At 35.7% G+C, this 21,559-nt stretch overlaps 1 protein-coding gene across 1 annotated transcript; it reads left to right on the top strand.

Annotated features, from left to right (window-relative positions):
• The first annotated feature begins 1,493 nt into the window (after nucleotides 1-1,493).
• Nucleotides 1,494-4,187, top strand: LOC111889342 (glucan endo-1,3-beta-glucosidase 11). The gene is made up of 2 exons (XM_023885480.3): nucleotides 1,494-2,919; nucleotides 4,013-4,187. The coding sequence occupies exons 1-2, from the start codon at nucleotides 1,572-1,574 to the stop codon at nucleotides 4,042-4,044; spliced, it is 1,380 nt and encodes a 459-aa protein (XP_023741248.1). The 5' UTR covers nucleotides 1,494-1,571; the 3' UTR covers nucleotides 4,045-4,187.
• Nucleotides 4,188-21,559: the final 17,372 nt, after the last annotated feature.

Raw genomic sequence — 21,559 nt, 5'->3', positions numbered from 1 at the left:
TATCCTTTTGATTACCGGGTTGTCGATTGTTAGACTATGAACTTAATCATATGTAAAATTTGGCCCCTTCCACAACATGGGCTCTGTGCAGCCGCTCACCTCGCACACCCTCAAAGACGCCCATGTACACCATAAGTTAACAAGTAACTTTCTTAAATGGCATCAGTCACTATAGAAAGTATATTGTAACACCGCCAATTTAGGACTAGAAATTTAAATTCTGATCATGAAAAGTTCAACAAATAAAATTCAAAGGGACATTAAATAAATAAAATTCAAAGGGGCATAAAGCTCTAATCATGAAAAGTTCTGCACTGAGATGTCATCCAGCCATTATTCATAATGGGGTAATTTCTTCTATGGCTAAAAAGAGAAGGGTATACCTCAAAGCATATTGTTGAAAATTCAAACCATCCTTAATTGTTATGACCGCTGACATAATCGATCAGATTGCCAATGAGGTCATGAACTCATGATATATGAGATATCATTATCCCTCAAGTTCTTGAAGAAGAAGGAAAACAACTTAATGTTTGAGGGCAACAACAAATGCACCGACCAACCACCGTAGCTCCTTCGGCTGCCACCGTCGGAGCCCTAATCGTGGTCGACAATTAAATCGAGGGGACCACATAGACCATTTTTTTCAACTTTGTCTGAAAAGTAACCAAAATGTACCATACCGAAATAAGTTTTAGTCAAAGGTAATACAGTGTTGGTCGTGTGTAGGTAATAATTGCTAAAGTTACCATTGTTTGAATGTGCTAGAATAGATGATGATGGGTATGAATATGATACAAAAATCACGGAAATGTGTCATTCTTTTCCGTATGTGTCAGTAAACCAGCTGGAACCAAAAAGATCTTTTCCACTAGAAAAAGTGTTTTTCATGGCTTCTTTTTGAAATAGATTGATCCTTTTTGTCAACATTTTCAGATATCAGGTCCCATTCTTTAAAACAAATTTGGATAGATTGTGGTAAATTCTTAGTTTTATTTTCAATAAACGTAATTTTGGAATTAATATTTAAAAGGCTTTTTTATAAACGATAATGGTCTATAACATCATATTTGCCAAAATTTTAGTGAAAAAAAATCTTTTAAATGGATACGTTTTTTGTTTAATGAAATTGGTTAAGTACACATGGTTGTGATCTAGACTCTAGAGTCCCTATAAAGATGGTTTCTTTTACCGTAACGGATTTTATTGCATATAAGTTTATTCAAATTTCAAATACACACATCTATGTTAGCTAATTTTGGGATTCTTCTTATTTGAAAATAATATATTTTTCTTGTGAAATGGTCTTAAAATATTATGTTTGAAAAAAATGATTTTATGAATTAACAAATACTCTTTTCTCGAAATATGTAATGATTTTATGAGAGAATATTAAAAATATTATTATTTTATAATATGACTTTCTATTCTTTGTTTTGTAATTAGCTTTTAAAAATATTGTACAACACAATAAACTTCACTATCATTTTATAATGGCCATAGTGAGAAAAAAAGGTTATATCATCAGGTCGTTCCATACATGTTTGCTAGCTTCGTTCACTCCATAAAAAATGGCCCTACTCTATATCCTTCCTCTCCTCCTCCACCTCATCTGCCCAATTACCACCGTCTCCTCCGTCGGGATAAACTATGGCACACTGGGAAACAACCTTCCTTCACCAAAAACAGTAGCCCAACTCCTCCAATCCACTCTCATTGACAAGGTCAAGATCTACGACTCCAACCCTCAAATCCTCCAAGCCTTCTCCAACTCCGGTATAGACCTCATAGTCGCCGTCGAGAACAACCATGTTGCTAACATAAGCTCCACCAAGTCCGCCGCCCAGGACTGGTTCTCAGCCCGTATCGCCCCTTTCATCCCCGCCACCTCCATTGTCGCCATTGCTGTCGGCAACGAATACTTAGCCACAGATGACGACAGCCTTGACCCTAATAACCTTATCCAAGCTATGCAAAACCTACACGAAGTCTTGTTATCCCGTGGACTTGACCGGAAAATCAAGATCACCACCCCACATAGCATGGCGGTGTTAGCCACCTCATTTCCACCGTCTGCCTCCACCTTTGCCACCACACTCATGCCAACAATGACCTCCATTGTTACTTTCCTAGCCGACACCGGCTCACCGTTCATGGTCAATGCGTACCCTTACTTCGCGTACCGGGACAACCCTACCACAGTCCCACTAGAATACGCGCTACTCGGGAACTCCACCGGGGTCCACGACCCTAGCGGATATGTCTACACAAACATGTTAGACGCACAGATCGACGCGATCAGATCAGCGATCGCGTCGCTTGGATTCGGAAACAGATCGATTCATATCACTGTTTCCGAATCCGGATGGCCGTCAAAAGGCGAGCCTGACGAAACAGCAGCTTCGCCGGACAATGCGAAAACCTACAACACTAGGTTAATCACCAAGGCGCAATCCAACAAAGGAACTCCAATGAAACCTAACGACAAAATAGACATATTTGTGTTTGCTTTATTTAATGAAAACAAGAAAGAAGGGGGAGCAAGTGAGAGAAACTTTGGACTCTTCAATGGGGATGGTTCGAAGGTTTATGATGTGGACTTGAGTTGTGAGTTTTGTAGTGGAACCAAAATGGAGTTTGGGTTCGGACCAGGGTCGAAGATGGTTCAAAGGGGTCCATCGGTTTGGTGTGTGGCTAAGCCACATGCCGATGAGAGGGTGGTTCAGGGTGTTTTGGACTTTTGTTGTGGGGCAGGTGGTGTGGATTGTAGGGAGGTTTATGAAAATGGGGGGTGTTTTATGCCGAATAAGGTTCATGCACATGCATCGTATGCAATGAATGCGTATTATCAAATGCATGGAAGAAATTATTGGAATTGCGATTTTAAAGGAAGTGGTCTAGTCACCTTCAGTGACCCAAGTAAGTTTTTCCCTATTTTATTCATTTTGATCTTTCATTATCATTCTTATTTTAAAAAGAAACATTTACATGATTTGATTTAATTTACAATTCAATAAAAACCTTTGATCGTATATTGAATAATTAGACATAAGACCATCTCCAATGCATTGAACTCATATGAGTTTAATGGATTGACACATATTACTCATTAAACTCTACACTCCATTAAACTCTATACAATTTAATAGATTGTCACATCATTTATCATTTCTTTTTATTTATTGTTATTTAAAAAAAAATTAATTAGCATGAAATTAAAAATTAAAAACTACAATTAAAATTAACATTAATTTAAAATAAAAAATAAAAAATTATATATATATATATATATATATATATATATGTGTGTGTGTATGTGTGTGTCTGAGAGAGAGAGAGAGAGAGAGAGAGAGAGAGAGAGAGAGAGAGAGAGAGAGAGAGAGAGAGAGAGAGAGAGAGAGAGAGAGAGAGAGAGAGAGAGAGAGAGAGAGAGAGAGAGAGAGAGAGAGAGAGAGAGAGAGAATATAGAGTTCAATGGGGATTGAACTCCCCATTCCATTGAATCTTAGTCATTTTTCTACAATGGGGATTTTGGGTTTAATGAGATTAAACTCCCCATTAAACCTCCCATTGAACTCCCATTGGAGATGGCTAATGATCACTTAGTGTTGAACCAAATAGGCAGATCTTAGTGGGAGCCATAGCCCATCAGGCGTGCTACCCTAAAATTGTGTTTGCTATGGTCAAACCATTTTTTACTTAGATAAATTCAATTGTTATTCTAATAGTATAAGTTTTGTAATTACATTTTATATGCTAATTACTAAGATTGTTTATAAAAAATATGGATAAAAGAAGTGTTGATGGATCAACCGGAACCGGACATATTAAAATTGTTTGTTTCAAACGGAAACTGTTTTAATATGTTATCCAACCCGTTTAAAGTATCTCTTTTTGCTAATTGTGTGAATAGATTTTGATGTATTTTTGTATACATTAGACATTACAATTACTTTGCAAGGGGTATTGAAGTAATTTGATATTTTTTTGCCAATGAAAAAAAAAAAAACAGGTTATGGAACATGCAGATACTCCCAACAGTAGCAAGAAAGGGTGGAAGGCAAATGAAAGGCTATATATATTATGGCCATATGGTTCGATATTCAAGCAATTAAGATTTGTAGCTTATGCATTAAAAAAATGGATAACATATTGAATTCAACCTTTAGTCGATTCGTCGTTTGAAATCGTGATATTTTTATTTTTATGCAGATAAGTTATCTATCAGGTATCATATATGCTTGATTTTTCGTTAAAAAGTTAAATTGAACAAACAACGTATTTTCATAAACTTAAGAGTATGCAAAAATTAACTGGTTTAATTTAAACCGATGAAAACATTAGATGTATAGTTCTAATTGTAATTGAGATCTATTCCAAAATTTTAATATCTAAATTGGATCAATGGGTTCTTAAATGACAACACGGATCCAAAAAACGAAAATAGAATTAAATCAATCCAGTTATCACTCAATATGAGTTATCCCCATCCACTTATCATCCAATTCCAATCCGATGTTATAATTGCCATAAAATATAACAATCATTAATTAGAGAAACTGATAAAGAGTTTAAAAGCTAATTCATTCAATTGAAAAGAAATCTCAAAGCATGTATTTATACAAGGCTTAAAACTTAAAAGAAACCTAAACAAACTAGGAGACTTGATAAATAAGAAAAACTAGAATAAGGAAACAATATTCAGATATGCGTAAGGAAAGATATCTAATTTCCTTTATTCCCCCTCAAGTTGGAACGTGCAGATCACAAACGTCCAACTTGCTAAGCAAATAACGAAATCTATTAGTACCAAGAGGTTTGGTGAAGATAGCCGCAACCTGATGAGTAGTGCTTATGACACACGTTTGAACTTGGCCAGATTCAATACACTCACGAACAAAAAAAACAGTCAATTTCAACATGTTTGATCCGTTCATGAAAAACTGGATTGTTTGCAATGTCTGGCTGCCTTATTGTCACAATAAAGAGAAATAGGACCAGATTGAGGTGCTTCTAGATCTTCTAACAGCCAACGAAACCACATAATCTCACTAACGGTAGAAGTCATAGCTCGATATTCAGCATCATCTGATGACCGGGCAACCATTGATTGCCAGGAGATGGGTACTGCACCACCCAACGTAATGAAATACCCAATTTTAGAACATCGAGTGAGCGGGCAACCAAGCCAATATGAATCACAAAATGCTTTGAGAGTAAGATTTCTATTAGAAGGTAGGAAAATACATTGACCCGGTGTAGCCTTGAGATACCACAATATTCGAAGAACAACATCAAAATGTAATTGTCTAGGAGAGGAGGCATACTGACTCAAAGTGTTGATAGCCAGAGTAATGTCCGGTCAAGTAAGTCACATGTAGATATAAAAGACGCCTAATAAGATGACGAAATTGACCGGCATCAGCAAGAGGAGTTTTGTCAGCATCATCAAGACGATGGTTATGCTCCATGGGAAAAGAACTTGATCGACAACCCTGAAGCCCACAATCATTTAGTATGTCCAACGTATACTTGCGTTGGCTCAACACCAACCCATCCGGAGTTTGAGTCGCTTTAACGCCTAGAAAATATTTTAATGGCCCCAAATCTTTAATGTTGAATTTGTGATTCGAATAAGTCTTGATTTTAGCAATACGGTCCATATCATTTCCTAAGATAATAACATCATCAACATAGATGAGAGTAGCAATGTAAATGGACGAGGTTTTGAAGACAAAATGAGAATGATCGGCTTTGGAGTGTTTAAAACCAATGGCAACTAAGGCTTCAATAAACTTGTTGTACCATTTTCTAGACGCTTGACGTAGACCATATAACGATTTTTGAAGCTTACAAACACGCATATCGGTTTGGCAAATGATAACTTGATTTTTTATATATATTTTAGCAATCGTTTTCTTTTAGTTTTAACATTTTTAATATTCTTTTTGCATTAAATCGTTAGATTTATTGTTTTGAATATTTTTACTCGTTTAAGTTTTTTTTTTTTTTTTGTAGATTTGTTCGAGCAAGATGGTATTTTGGAGCATCGTTAAAGCCACATCGAATTCCTTGCAACCAAAATTGAAGTCTCGTAGCAAAATCCGGGAGCGAAAAGAAAAACAAAGCAATATAAATTAATTTTTCGGATTTTAACAGCTTTGCCTGACTTTCTTCAAGTGATCAGACGGAGGGACAAACGTTGTCCGATTGAGCTGAAAATTTACAGACATCTTCCTAACTCGTTCTTCGATCTCACCGAAAATGAGTGGATTCCGACCCGTTTTGAGATGGTTTTTAGCCTTGTGAACAGAAGCACAGTAGGCTGTCCAACATCTTATTTAACAGCCTATTATCTTTATTGCAGCCCAAAATACAATTAAAAAGTCATCATCATATTTTATTTGGGCTGGAAAGAAAAGATACGCATGATCACAAATATGGGTCCACTTTGGTGATTTATTCAACAGCCCATTACAATTTAATTGGCCCATTTTTCTTATGTAGAGTACGGCAAAAACGCAATAAGTAAAAGGAAAGAAATGGTATCACATTTTCAATTCGCCGGCAGGAAAGAAAAAGAAGGGACGACGCAAGTGGAGAGTTCATTCTCTCTTCTGCGTTAACTCCTCACTTTTTTTTTCTTATTCCTCATTTATTTTTCTTATTTTTGGAACATTGCATTTATGATTTCAAAATCATTATTTGTTAATGAGTTATTTATCTTTTTAATTAGATTAGGTTAGGTTGATTTTTGTATTAATAGTTGGATTATGAATGAAGTTTTTGGAGCAACAAGAAGTGACGATTTCAAGGAGCTTTTATCATCTTCGTTTCATAATCGGTATTGATATAATATCTATCCTTTTTATTGTTATTATTATTTTGTCTATTTAGTTTTTATTTTCAATATTGGTGAATCTATGGAGCAATTAATTGATTAGGAATAATTTTGTATGGTTTTGATGGGATGTTATAAAAATATTTTCTAGTAAAACATCTATTTATGCTCATATGTCTTTAATCATAGGTTTAGATATGTGAATGTTTAATTAGCTGGTTAATTTCTTGATTACTTAATAGATCTTCAAATTAACAAGCAACAAATGGTTCTTGTGATTGTTTTTTTTTTCACACAATCATGAAAATATAAGAGTTCGTTGAATATTTATTAAAATCAATTTTTAATAAGTAATCAATTATATCAAGTTGTTGTTAGTGTGGCTCATTAGTATCATATGTTAATTAGCAATATCGCTTTAATATGATTCTTGAGCATACAAGATCCTTCAATCTCCCACTTGCACAAGACTCATATTAGATTGATATAGACAATGGTGAACATTTAGCAACATTTCACTGTCCCTATCAACATACGCCTTTGTGACAATCTATCAACGTCCAATTCCCAAAAAGCTCAAAGATACAAATGGTGTATAAGGTAAGTTTATCAGTTATCCCAGTGTCACAGACATCATGTTGACCATGAGATACGGATCGCGATCAATCTTATTAGGTGTTCAACTTTTGGTAAGGCACCTTATATGTCTAACTCTCGACACATAGGAGGAACAAATCCCATATTTACTACATAAGCTTGTTCATATTTCACACCATACCTGAAAATGGCTTTTATAACTGTCTGGTTAAGGACCAAAATTTGACCATATGAAAGCACAACACTCCCCACACTTAAGTCCCACATGTATCTCAGGTGTTACGAATATAAAGATAGTACTTTTTAATTAAGTATCACTCATGAGAGTGATCCATGAGGTTATCTTGATGCGGGTCAGTTCAATACTAGTTCTCTAACAAGTACCTCTGAAACTTGGTTACAATCCATTTCCTACCTTCATTTGGTGAAAGTCAATCGATCCAATTCATATTAGTCTTATTTCATAATTGCTCCACAATTATAGCTGACTATGAACTTTTAGAATAATAAGATTATTTATGGATTAAACATGTTAATATAGAACACAGAAAGTATTGATGCTATGATCATATCCCAGTAAATCAAAACATTATTTAATAGTTGTTGTCGCAATGTTCCAATATCAAAATACTAAATCCAAATCAAAATCCCATTTCTAGAATAATAAAGTCATATAGCCAACGTATGACCATTCATACTTAGCTCATAAGAAGGACTTTATTAATGGGTTCGATTAAACTTAATTTGCATGAATTCTACGAATATTATCATCTCCATATTTGAATTTACTCTATGTATAGTTAAATATCTTGGAGTATATAATTGGTGTTATTACGTGACATAGAGTCTCTTAGCTCGATTAAGTGTACTCTCGAATTCACAAAGATTTCTATGTGATCCTTAAATGGCAGAAATCAACATAGTTTTTCAATGAACTCATTCATCCAATCATATTAGATTTTAACTTCTAAAGTAGTATATTCATATTTTGTAGTATATTGTGTCATTATGTTTTGGCGGGACCTCATTCTAACTAAACTTACTCTTCATCCCACAATGAAGTCACAATCCAATTATAATTCATAATTTTATATATTTGTTTAGAATCAGAATCTTATGTAGCTTTTTACATGAAAATTTTATCCTAAACTAATTGTCTCATATACATTCTCTTAGTCCTTCTAAATTACTCTTAGAATGTTCGTATATTTATCCAGTCACTTAACCATGTATTCAATTGGTATAGTATGATATTCTGATAGCATGGGCATATACCAAATCTTATGTATAATATGGCATAAATGATGGATTTATTTTCCAAACAAATCAAATATAAATCATTTCAGCTAGTTCAAACCTATGTGCTAGGTTCCTTTTGAGGTTGGCTCAAATTTAGTGCCATGTGACAATGCTAAGGTTCCTGTAAAGGAATCTTCTATCTTGATCTCTTTCAAGATATTGTCAATATATGCATAAAGATATATAACTTTTAACATTTATTTTATGTATCTCTATAGATTTTACATTCCAAGAATGTATCTAGCCCTTCCTAAGTCTTTCATTTTAGAAACACATTACAAGTCAATGTGAAAAGACCCGACATTGTCATAATGTAATTTCTCATGATTCAGTATGTCTCACTCACACAAGATTACGAATGTCACTATGCTCCCAATAGTTCTTAGTAAACACACATGTTCTATTCGTTTTGATATAAAGCATACCTTGTGGTTTCATATTAAAATGATAATTACAGCCTTGATTTTATATCCACACATAGATCTCCAGGCTAATCTATATAGATATCTTCTAGTAGATGTCTATTAAGAAAAAGTGGTCTTCATTGAAATCTATTTGCGATATGACATATTGAGAATATGAATTTATAGTAAAATAATACCCTTGTTGATCTAATCATAGCTACTTGTGAAAAAGCTTTGACCATAGTCAGTGTCATGAGTATAATGAGGTTCATAGTCAATGACATGAGTATGAGAAAATCCTTTTATAACAAGTCTTTCTTTAAATGTGTATAGTTATCTACGTAATGTAATCGTTCTAGAAGAATCACTTACTCCTTTTAGCCTTGCTATAGGAAGGAAGGTTAATCAAGACCATACTTGATTATTATACATGGATTAAATCTCATGTTCATGACTCTAAGTCGTTACTCAGATTTGAGATCTGACATACCATTTTGGTATTTGACGGATTTGCCAGAAACCATCAATGAGAGATTCCATATTTCTCAAGTCAGCGATGATTTCTACCACCAATGCAAACAATTTGTGTTTGTGAATAGTTATTATTCATGTAACACCTGATTCAAGGTATTTCTCATTTTGACCCTTGGTGTGTAATTAGTTTGCAAATTTTGTGCCTAGGGGGAATTATTTCCATTTTAGGGAAAGATATGCATACGTTGGGCGTACCTCATGTATGTTAGGCGTACGTAATTAGGGGGAAAACCCAAATTTTAGGTTTTAGACTGTATTTAAGAAACCTTATGTCCCAAGGTTCTCTCATTTCCCAGCCTCTATTTCCCTTTTGAGCCTCATTTCGAAACCCTAATTCATATAGAGAGATTTGACCCCTTTGTGTGTATTTTAATGGGTGTTTGGTGAACCTTGATGAAGAAGAAACTTGGAGAAGGACCTTTGATCAAGGAGGAGCTTGTAGGTCCGGATTCCACTCATTATTTCCAGCTCCATTGAGGTATAAAGCTTGGACCTTGCTCATTTTATGCTTAGATCTAGTTATTATGGAGTTTTTGTCACTTTTTGGTCCCATGAATGAGATATAGTGGAATTTTACCACTCTAGAAGTTATGAGTTGCTCTTCTTGATGTTTATGAGATCCCTAGTCCATAAAGTTTTCATCATGATGGTTAAATTTCAACCATGCATAAGTAAATGCTCATTTAGTGGAAGTATGATGCTAAACCTAGGGTTTGAGTCCATTTGAGCCATGCAAAGACATCAAGTTGGTAACTTTATTTTTTAAAACATTCCCCATGGTCTGGATCTGAAGAATGGACGTTGGACTTAAGGCATTAAGAGCTTAAATGAAGTTTTGGCTATAAGGGGCGTACGTCAGGCATATTCCAGCATATACTAAGCGTACGCAGTTGAGACCCTGTAAGGCCTTGGTCACAAAGTTGTACATCGGGCGTACCTAGCTCGTACGTTAAAAATACTCATCATAGGCCATTTAGCCTTTTTTATTTTGGCCATTATTTGGGCTTTTGTTCCATTTAGTGTGGGCCTTAGATTTTAGGCCAATTAAAGGAAGGGTAAAATGGTCTTTTACCCTGGGTGTTGGGACTAATGAATTAGTTTCCCGGTTATGGATTATGGCATGATTATTAATTGGGATTTTTATCTGATTGGTTAGTGCGGGGATTCTCTGGTTCAGCAGACCGAGTATTTATTCGATTGTCAACAGCCTGAGGTAAGTTTGCTCACTATATTGTACGACACTAGGGATTGTATGTGCTTGTAGTCTTTATGACTCATGTTGTATGTATTGTATGCATGTGTGCATGTTTGCTATATGTATGTGGGGTGAAATAGACCTGGTACAGCCTTGTGCTGACATATAAGTTGAAATAGACTCGGGGGTGAAATAGACCCGGGGGTGTAATGGACCCGGTACGACCTTGGGCCGACATATGATTTGAAATATACTTGGGATGCCGAGGATCACAAACGAGATGTGAATAACCATGCAAACCCGCTTGACAATCTCGATGTCATTTATCATCTTAGATTGATGTGTCGGTTAACCACACACGTTCCATAAACAATGATAATTTTCCAAATGCCTATCTTATCTCTTTATAGTCTCTATTAGTATGCCGGTTAACCACACGCGCTCCACTACCGACATATAAAGCATGATGTGCGTTTTCATGGATTAGCATACTTTTCACATTTTTCTTAAAGTAATTAAGAGTGAGATTTAAAAAAATGGTTTAGTTACTTTATATCATTATACTTATTAATGAAATTATGTCTTATCAAATTCGTTTGCCTGACGACCGTCCACCATATAAGAGAGCGGTGGGTAAGAGTAGATACCTAATGGCGGTCATTTTATAGGTCACTTCCTTAAACTCCCCTTATAGTATGGCTTCATGAATTAGGCGTATTAGAGATTTGATTGATTTATCTTATAATATAGTATACTAATCTTTTAATTATATATTGTATAAGGTGTATTTTAAAACTTTTCGAAAATACTAGGTTTCAATTTAAGTTTTCAAAATTAATAAAAAATAATTTACTTTAAAAATAAACCAATGTTGATTTATTCTTTATCTTTTAATTAAACAATTAATTAAATAATTGTGGATTAAATATTATTTACAATTAAATAATTAATAAAGTAACTCAATTTAATCCTAATCCTGAGCCTTCTAGTTGTCAAAAAACAGGCTAGGGTTTATCAGGTTTAAATTGTTCAAATTTTAAAGCTTTTAAAATAACAAATAAGGAAGATAAGGCAAACCCTAAAAGGGATCCTCAATTTTTGAAAATTTGGCAAAGGGGGCTAGGGTTTCTAAAACCCTTGCAAATTTCGAAAATATAGGGTGGAGGCTAGGGTTTCATGAACCCTAGGGAATTTCGAAAATTGCCTCCTTAGGGTTTAATTTCTATCTAGTTTTGATCTATTTAACTTTGTGCCAGATCAATGAGTACAAGGGCTCTGATACCACTGATGGGTTTTATATGTTACACAAATTTCATTTTGGCAAAAAAAATATAAACCCTAATTTCACATGCATCCTAAAGGATCTATGTTCTCACTATGATTAGCAAACAAATATTGAATATCAAGAACCCTAAAGTACATTTCTATTTTAGAAATTAACAAAAGGGTTACAAGAAAAAACATACTTTTAGTTTATTATATCAAATAAACTAATATTCCTTCTTTGTTGGTTTTCAGAAAGCAAGCATCAAAAGTCTCGTGTCTCTAATAGATCACACCCAAACCCCAAGAAGTTGGAGGCGTAAGAGGAGAGAGGAGGAGGAAGGAAATTTTCGAGTTCTCTCTTTGGAATGAAGTGATTTTGAAAATCATAATCCAAGGGGGTTTATATAGGTGATAGGGAGGCTAAGGATAAGAGAGGTTCCTTTTAGATAATCCTAATCCTTTTGCTTTTCCCCTAAGGCATCTAAGTTTCCTTAGAGCCCAAGAAAAGCTCTAAAAACCCTCTAGAACTCCTCTAGAACCGTCCCCCTTTATGGGAGGTTCTAGAATCGGTTAATGGTCCACTTTTGAACATTGTCACCTTTAGTCCTTCCACCTTTAATTAATCTTTAAATTAATTCCAATTAATTTATGATTAACTTTTAATCAGTGTTGCAAATATCGGCCTAGGCGGCCGATTAATCGGCGCCTAGGCGCTTGGCGGTCCTCCACCGTCGACGTTTATAGCTAATCGGACCCTATTATCGGACGTGGTCAAAATCGGTCAAAGACAGAGATTATCGGGTCTAGGCGAGTCTAGGCGCCCTAAACGGTAAAAAAAAAATTAAGGGCAAAAGTGTCAAATTGTTAGAATTGCTGCTAGGGTTCTTCTCACTCCATCGCATTCATTTCTTTTCTTTTTTGAAATTCTCTATGTAGTATGAAGGAATGAAAGAAAGCATGAATTGAAGCTTCTAAAACAACGCCATCTTCTTCTTCGATGTCATATGTCCCTCCTCCGACACCGTCTTTTTCTTCCATTCACGTCGTCGCAGTCTGTCAGTCGTCATCCTCGAAGCTAAACCAGTCTTCGCCTTCTGAAGCTTATACAATAGTCGCCGCCTCCTGTGTTATATAGTTATATAGCAATAATCAGGATGGAATCATCGATCATGGAATTCCCACATATCCACAGCCTCCTGCTATTGAATTCCCTTAATATTCACAAAGTTCCAAACGCGGTAGACAACAGGTTGCAGGTCCACATATCTTCCTGATGCTATTGGAACCCATTGTGCATAACACTTTTTTCTCCCCATTTTATGCAGACTTGGATCCAAATGCAATTGTTGGTAATTTACGTCTGATGTATTAGGGATCAAAAGGGTTTTTGTAATCATAATATCATGTTATAATGTTATATTTATTAATTTTTAGTAACTTTTAAATAGATATAATGTTATATTCTTAGGATTAATGTTTTATTTATTAATTTTTTAATAATTAATGGTCCCCGATTAATCCCCGCCTAGCCGATTAATCCCTTGACCCCAGTCCACCGCCGAGCTACCGTCGAGCGATTTCTGCAACCTTGCTTTTAATTAAAAATTACTATTTCTAATTAATATATTATTCTCAAAATATATTAATAAATCATATACTTTGATTTCTAATTAATTTATTGACCATATAATAAATTAATAAAATAGTCTCTCACTCCAAAAAAACATTTCAGTCAATTACTAGGTTTGAAGGCAACCCAAAAGGACTTTGCTAACAATATAAAGATTATATTAATTTAGTTATTGGCTTAGACACCTAATTCAACAGTCTCCCACTTGGATAAGTCCAAAACTAAATTATAGGTATAACTTCTGAATTAAACAGCAAATGGTGCTTTCCAAAGCGACTGCCGAACTCTAGTACGATCATATATTTTTCCTTTAGATAAGTGAGCAAATATTCTTTCGTTCTTCAAGATATCATATGGATATGAGATATGGATTAAAATCAATCTCATTTTCCAAAATTCTATTTCCCGATTCCCTGATTTGTGATGAAATCATAAGACTTCTAATTTAACACATCATATTAGTCCTTGTTGGGCGCAACACTATAAGTCAACACCAAATCATCGAGTGACCCAAAGATATTGCTTTTCCTGTTAGCGAAAAAAGAAATAATATACTTTGACTCATATACTTTTATATTTTACTCACCAAATCGAACATGACACTACGTTTTATAACATCAAGTTACTGATGCGTTTTCGCAATACCAATGTACAACCGACTTGTAAATTACAACTTATATATCTCCGTTTCAAGAATATAAGATGTTATCATTTCAGAATTACTCGTGATATAATCCATGAAGTAATTCTATGAGCGTGAGTTTATCTAATACTCAAATCTCTATTTACTAAGTACTATTGAACGTTGTAGCAACATAATTTCTATGTATAAACTCCTTAGACAATTTACAATCCAATTCATGACAGTCTTCATTCACTACTTACTTTTCGAAAGTATGAGCGACTGTGGAGCTTCAAATAATCAAATTATTAAGTAAGTAAAACATGCAAAGTGAAACATAATAATAAATTAATTATCTATGGTATTAGAACTCTTAAAAATATAAATAATCTCTATTATTTAATCGCCATAATAATTACCACTTTATTCATTGTATAATGGTTTGAGTAATCAACTAATCACTTGAATTAAACACCAGCCATGCCATGTCAGGAACATGCATACTATGCCTCTCTATGGTCCTTCCTTTGTAAACAGATCAGCTAGACAATATTCTAATGATGCACATTTCACAATTCCAAATTCTTATCACTATCCAAGATGTGATGGAATTCTAACTTAACATGCATTATTTCCTGTGATATCAAGATTCTAAAGTCTCAAAGATCGAGTCTTCAATATTACAAAGTATCCCATTAGAACTTTGTTACTAGAAACAATTCCATGGCAATGAAGTCTAAAATTCAAGGCATACTCCTTGAACATTTCTCTTGCATTATAGTTTCCAACTCACCTGCATACTTTTCAATCATCTCTCATTATTAAAACATTTCCATATTTCTGTAACACCGTAAATTTTCAAACAAAATCTTCATTTTAAAATCACATAAAACTCAATATCCCATTTTCTCAAAACCACAATGTATAAATTGTCAAAAACATAGATCAACAAAACAACTGGTAATATCTCAAAATCCTCAAACATAAACTCGAACAAGTGTGTACAATCAAGCCGGTGCCTTCTCGTGATCCTGAGAAGTACCTGAAACACATATCACATAACACGGTAAGCACGAAGCTTAGTGAGTTCCCCAAAAATACCACACACAATAATTAGCCTCTCATGGCTATATCTCGATAAGGACCCTCCAGTCATGTGTCTCAGTGAAGACCCTTCGATCTCACAGCTCGGGACGAACCCTCCGGTCCGGTATCTCAGCGAAGACTCTCCGGTATCACAAGAACAGAATAACTAAATAAGGCACATGAGTAATATACAACATAAATCACAAAGACAAAATGTAGGATATCACATAACTCAGTATAAGCACATAAGACCCTCCGGTCACACAATGATTACCACTCAGATAAGTATAGTGAGAAGACTCACCTCGGATGATGAACATATCCTATAAATGTTGTTGCTGCACACCGGCCTCTAACACTGAGCCAACCCACAATTAACCCAATTATTATCTAAGACCAAACCCTCACACATTAAGTCAAAAGATGGTTCACAAACTCGGACCATAAATAACCCAACCTCATTGGGCCCACCAAGGCCCAACCCTAACTCAAGTCCGAAGTGGTAAGCCCAACACAAGGGTCCAAGACAAATATATTCCCTTGACCAAAACCCTAAAAGTCAAAGAAAGTTAACACCCAGATCGTATGCTGGGCGTACAACCCTCAATGTTGGGCGTACAACTGATCATGCGTGCATTGGGGTGGACTCAACGCTACATTGCGTGTAACTTGGGATACACACGATGTACGCCCAAGACTCACTTTTCTTACTCTCCTGGTCTTAATCCATTAAGACAATTTCTACAATCTCAGATCTGGGATAGCTCGAGCCTATTACTTCACAAAGTAGGTGACTTTAAGCCTTAGCATGGTTGGGCAAGTCTAAAACTCATAAACTCTAATCCTTTACTCACAAAGGTCCACATATCTCATGCATGGAGAGATCTGGACGAACAAGATCTCATTTTTATGAATCCAAACGACTAACAACACCTAAAAGAATAGGTATTATAGTTTGGAGTTCATCAAACTCATAAAGCTTCAAGCTTAGGAGATAAAACTCTAAAAATGGACCCAAAACAAGAACTAGCACAACAATAAGCAAGTTTCAAACTTGATACCTCTGGAAGATGCACCAACAAGAGTATAACATAGATCCAAAAGCTAGATGCTCAAGCTATTTTCTTTCAAGGCTCCTTCTTCTTCAAAGGTCAAACATAACAAGTCATTACCCCACTAGATCCACATGAGAAAGCCACCAAGCTTCAAACTTTATGATTTCCGGAGCTAGATCAATATGATTAGGGCTTGGATCCACAAGCTCCAAGCCAAGCAATGCTTCCTCATGGAACTCCTTCTTCCACAATATGCACCAAAAACTCACTAAATCACAAAAAAACTCAAGAATCACTAAAATGGAGGCTAAGGGTCGATTTTTAGAGTTTAGAGGGACGGAGGCTGAATCTATTAGGGTTAGGTTATAAGATAAGGAGCATAAATAGGGTCCAAGACCCTAAAATAGGGTTCTGGTCTGATTGGCGTACGCCCAGCGTACTCCGAAGATCATTCGCGACCATCCTGGTCAGTACACCCAGCGTACTGCCTTCTTTACTATTACGCCCCGCATACGCTTTGTGTACGCCCCGCGTACTCGGCTAAGCCAGAAACCACGAAACTTTCGAAGGCCATAACTTCTTTGTTATAAATTTGTTTCCGGTGATCCTTATATCCACGGAAAAGGTAACGAGAATCTCTACACTTCTATCAACTTTATTTCTCCTGAAGCCCACTCGAACTTAGATCCAAAATTCATGAAAATCCCAAACCAACACTTTTGCCGATAGCCTTGGGATCTAAAGCACAACCCGAACCCTTTTCTCACACAATCCACCTTATCCATATCCAAGAAGGCCTAAACCTTTCTCTTTCAAAATCTGAAAACCTTCTCATACTCAGATTACAGCCCACGAGCCTCAAATCGCAAAACAATCTGAAACATGATGTTACAATTTCCACATGACCATCAATTCTGATCAAGAACCATCTCAATCCAGAATCATGTCACTATGGTCCGTCCGAATTAATATCATACTTCTAACTGTCCATAAGCAACCAATCTTTGGTATTACCTTATGTTGTTCTTGACAGTTATTTTAAAACTTTAGTCACACAAAATTCTAGTCCTTTTTCTCACAATTCTCCTAGCATTTGAAAAATTAGAATAAGTGAATATTATAACATATATAATCGGAACTATATCTGAAGATGGGACTCAACTCATTATATCTTATATAAGGATCTGATATATATATATATATATATGTTCAATCTCTTGCTATAATATTTCCATATATTGAATTTCCTATGTTGAAACATTTCAACATGATATTCATATATGTCTATGACTAAGTTCTATTAAACTATACAATCTAAACCTTTAGATTCGAAAAGAAGTATGGGTGTCCTCTACCATAAGTCTACTATAGAGAAATAATTCTCAAACTTTGCAATTCGCAAATTGAAAACTTTATTCTCTACGAACAATATTGTCAACATGCAATACTAGCATAACAATTATGCTCCTCCTAGCTTTGACATGTACCCATAAATCAACTGGACTTCTAATCCTAAGCCATATAGTTTTTGAAAAACAGGCTATGGTTTATCAAGTTTAATTGTTCAAATTTTAAGGATTTAAAAATAAAAAATAAGGATACAAGACAAACCCTAAAAGGGATCCTCAATTTCCGAAAATTAGGCAAAGAGGGCTAATACAGTTGAGATGACTTGATGTTTCCATAACTGGGTGTAACATCCATGGCGCAAGAGGGTTGGGAAATATTTAAGAAATTAGAATAAGGCTTTGGTGGAAATTCTCACCCACACCGTGGCGTGGAATTTAATGAACAAATGTCTTGGGAGGTTCCACGATGTGGCATCAGGAGGCCACACCGTGGTAGCCGCTGCAACTCAAATCTAGGATTTTTAGGGTTTCCCTTATATATAAATGCCTTAACTCCCTCTCTAGGTTATCTTCTTCAGCCTCCACCTCCCCATCTCGAAACCTCAGCCTCTTTTAATCTTGAAAGTTTATTTTTGGTGCTTTTTTGGGATTCTTTGAAGGAGAAGGAAGTCTTTGGTGTGGTTTATCACCTTGTAAGAACAATATACATCTTCTATCACATCTTCTGGACTTGGGTGAGTGTTCAAGACTCAATCTTTTCCTTGCTAAGTTGGTAATTATTGGATTTTGGTCCCTTTTCTTCATAAATTATGGATCTTGGAGGGTGGAATCTCATAAACTTTGTAACTTTATGAATCCCCAGGCCATTTGGAGTATTTGGCTCTTTAGATTTGAAGTAGAATTGAGTTTTGAGGCCATGCATGGATCTTGGCCCTTTTCGCCCTTGTTTTGACCTAATAAAAGTTCGAGGCATGCATTGGACATGCATGTTTGAAAAACAAGAATTTTCATGATGTAAATGGAGCTAGAAACCCTTTTGGAGTTGTTGGTCAATAGATCTTCTAGGTTAAGTTCTTATTGATTAGGCCATGTCATTTTTTTGCCCTGTTTAGACCTTGGAGTGAGATCTCTGTCTCTTGGAGGGTCTAAAGGGATAAATGTGACATCCCCATTTTCACGGCCAGAAACGACCGATTTTGTTTATGCTTTGTTTGAAAATCAGAGTAACATTTTAAATAAAAGTGTTGCGGAATATGTCCCAAAACAAAATATGATAAAGATTTATCAAAAGCATTTCCATAGAAATGTATTTCATTAAAAAGACTCGGGATGTCATGTTTGATACAGATCATAAGCAAAAACAATACAACATAGGCCTTACTACATTATTTTGTATTTACAGGCCTAAAATCCCTTAATCTCTCATCCCAAGACATCACATCTATGCTCATACGCCACTACCTGTAATACAAGAAAATGAGTGGTTCGGGCTTGGGAGCCTAGTTAGCACATAGGGTTTTCAACCTACAATAAATAAGTTATTTAATTTCATCAACCAACAATAACCCGATTACCCGTTCCTGTTATCCTCACTTTACGTCCCTAAACACCTATCATAAGGGACCTAGCCTAAGGATCATCATCGGGATGGACACTATTGCTAAGGGGATTCCTCAACAATAAATGTCCTTAAGGCAACCATGTGGGGGATGGAGTACACCGGTGAACACATCGTTCACAAATACCTACAGGTTGTGAGCCTGCTAGTGCTCCACTGAACTGTCTAGAAGAGCTCGTGGTTGTCATCCATACTCCGCTAGATGACAGAATCAACAACAACAACATCGAGGCCTCTCATCATTTTATCACACATCGTCTATTACATCTACCCATGTTTTACCCCAACATTTTTTGTGGATATAAAATACATATACAGTTTAAATCATTTAAGACATGTATAAAAATCATCCATCCAACATAGATAGCAAGTATACAGATAATATGCACACATAGCACGCAGTTTATATAAAATACTTCATATCGATGTGTAAGATGAAAGTGACTATGCACTCACCTTAAAAGGTGGCGATTCTGCCTTCGAACAGCGCTTCGTTATCTCAAAACAATTATCCCTCAATAAAACCTAGTATCAATATCACTAGGGTTTAGTCTAACATTAACCGCGACTAATTAATAGTCTAGCTATTATTACTATTATATAAGCGTTAAACAATGCTTATATAACCCATAATAATAGCCCAAATACTCCTTATAAGGTCCTAATAACATTACTATATTGAAACATAAGCTATACTAAAGATAGGGTAGGCATAGCTCACTTACAGCGGGTTTTCTTGAAAACCGGGCTTCGCTGGAGCAGCGTTCCCAAGCCGAAAGGCTCTTTTCTCGAGGATTTAGGAGCCTTGGGGCTTCCTTCGGGTGCTAGGGGGTTTACCTAGGCTTAGGGGGTTAGGGAGGCTTAGAGAGAGGTTCTAGAGAGAGAAAGAGAAGTTGGAAAGGTGTGAGAATGAATGGAACCCGACACCTCTATTTATAGGCTGAATTCCTGATGGACTCGCTGAGTCGGTTCACTGACTCACTGGGTCGATGCCACGTGTCATCACCTGATGACTTTTCTTGGGGAGAAAGCCTTGGCTCATATTCAACCACGTCACCCCTTTTCTATACGAGCTCCATTTTCGACGTTATTTTTTTCCACACATAGGTAAAAACAAGATCTATAACTTTCATTTAGGCTCTGTTGGCTAATTCTCGATCGATCTTAAATTTAGCAATAGGATGAGATTAGACTGTTAAATGACCACGAAGAATTCGTAACTCCTTCATACGGACTCCGTTTTCGTCTGTATTTTTACCTTTGAGTTCCTATTAATGAGATATTCAACTCTCATTAAGTTTGCATAAGCCAAAAACCGCTCGAACTAAAATTTGAGTTTCGGGCGTGCACTGCTATGCCAAATCTTAGAAAAATCATAACTTCCTCATACGAAGTCAGATTTGAGCGTTCTTTTTTTGTATGTTCTCGGTTTAACGTATACTAAAACTTTTTTTTTAGATCACTAAGGATAAAAAGTCATCTATCGTAAATTCACTATTTACTTCTCCCGGTGATGTGTCGGTTTTGCCGAAAAACTTCGACGGGTCATAACTTCTTCGTTATAACTCGGATTTCGGCGTTCTTTATATCCCCAGAATCCTTGTTTCGACCATTACAACTTTATGTAAAGATATCGGGTTTATCTCAAACTTTAATTTTTATGCTTATTTTTATCCTTTATTTATTATACATTTATAAATAAGTAATAAGCACACAAATACACATAATTCACATAATACTCAAATATTTCATCTTTATTACTTCAAAAAGAGTTACAATAGTTGACCTAGACTATTACATCGTCTAAAAATGCTTAGCCCCAAAACCCGGGCGTTACAATTCTCTCCCCCTTAGGATGATACCGTCCCAGAATCATGCATCAGCAAACAGGTGTGGGTAGCGACTCATCATGTCACTTTCTGTTTCCCATGTGAGATTCGAACCATTCGAATGTTTCCATCGGACTAGTACTAAGTCGACCATCTTGCGTCGTAACTTCTTAGTCTTACGGTCAACGATTGTCTCGGGCTCTTCGATCAGCCTCTTATTCTCGTCCATTCTTA

The sequence above is a fragment of the Lactuca sativa genome, chromosome 8 (genome assembly GCF_002870075.4).
Source record: "Lactuca sativa cultivar Salinas chromosome 8, Lsat_Salinas_v11, whole genome shotgun sequence".
NCBI lineage: Eukaryota > Viridiplantae > Streptophyta > Magnoliopsida > Asterales > Asteraceae > Lactuca > Lactuca sativa.
Note: the sequence above shows the minus strand (reverse complement) of the source record. Positions and strands in the feature narration are given on the sequence as shown.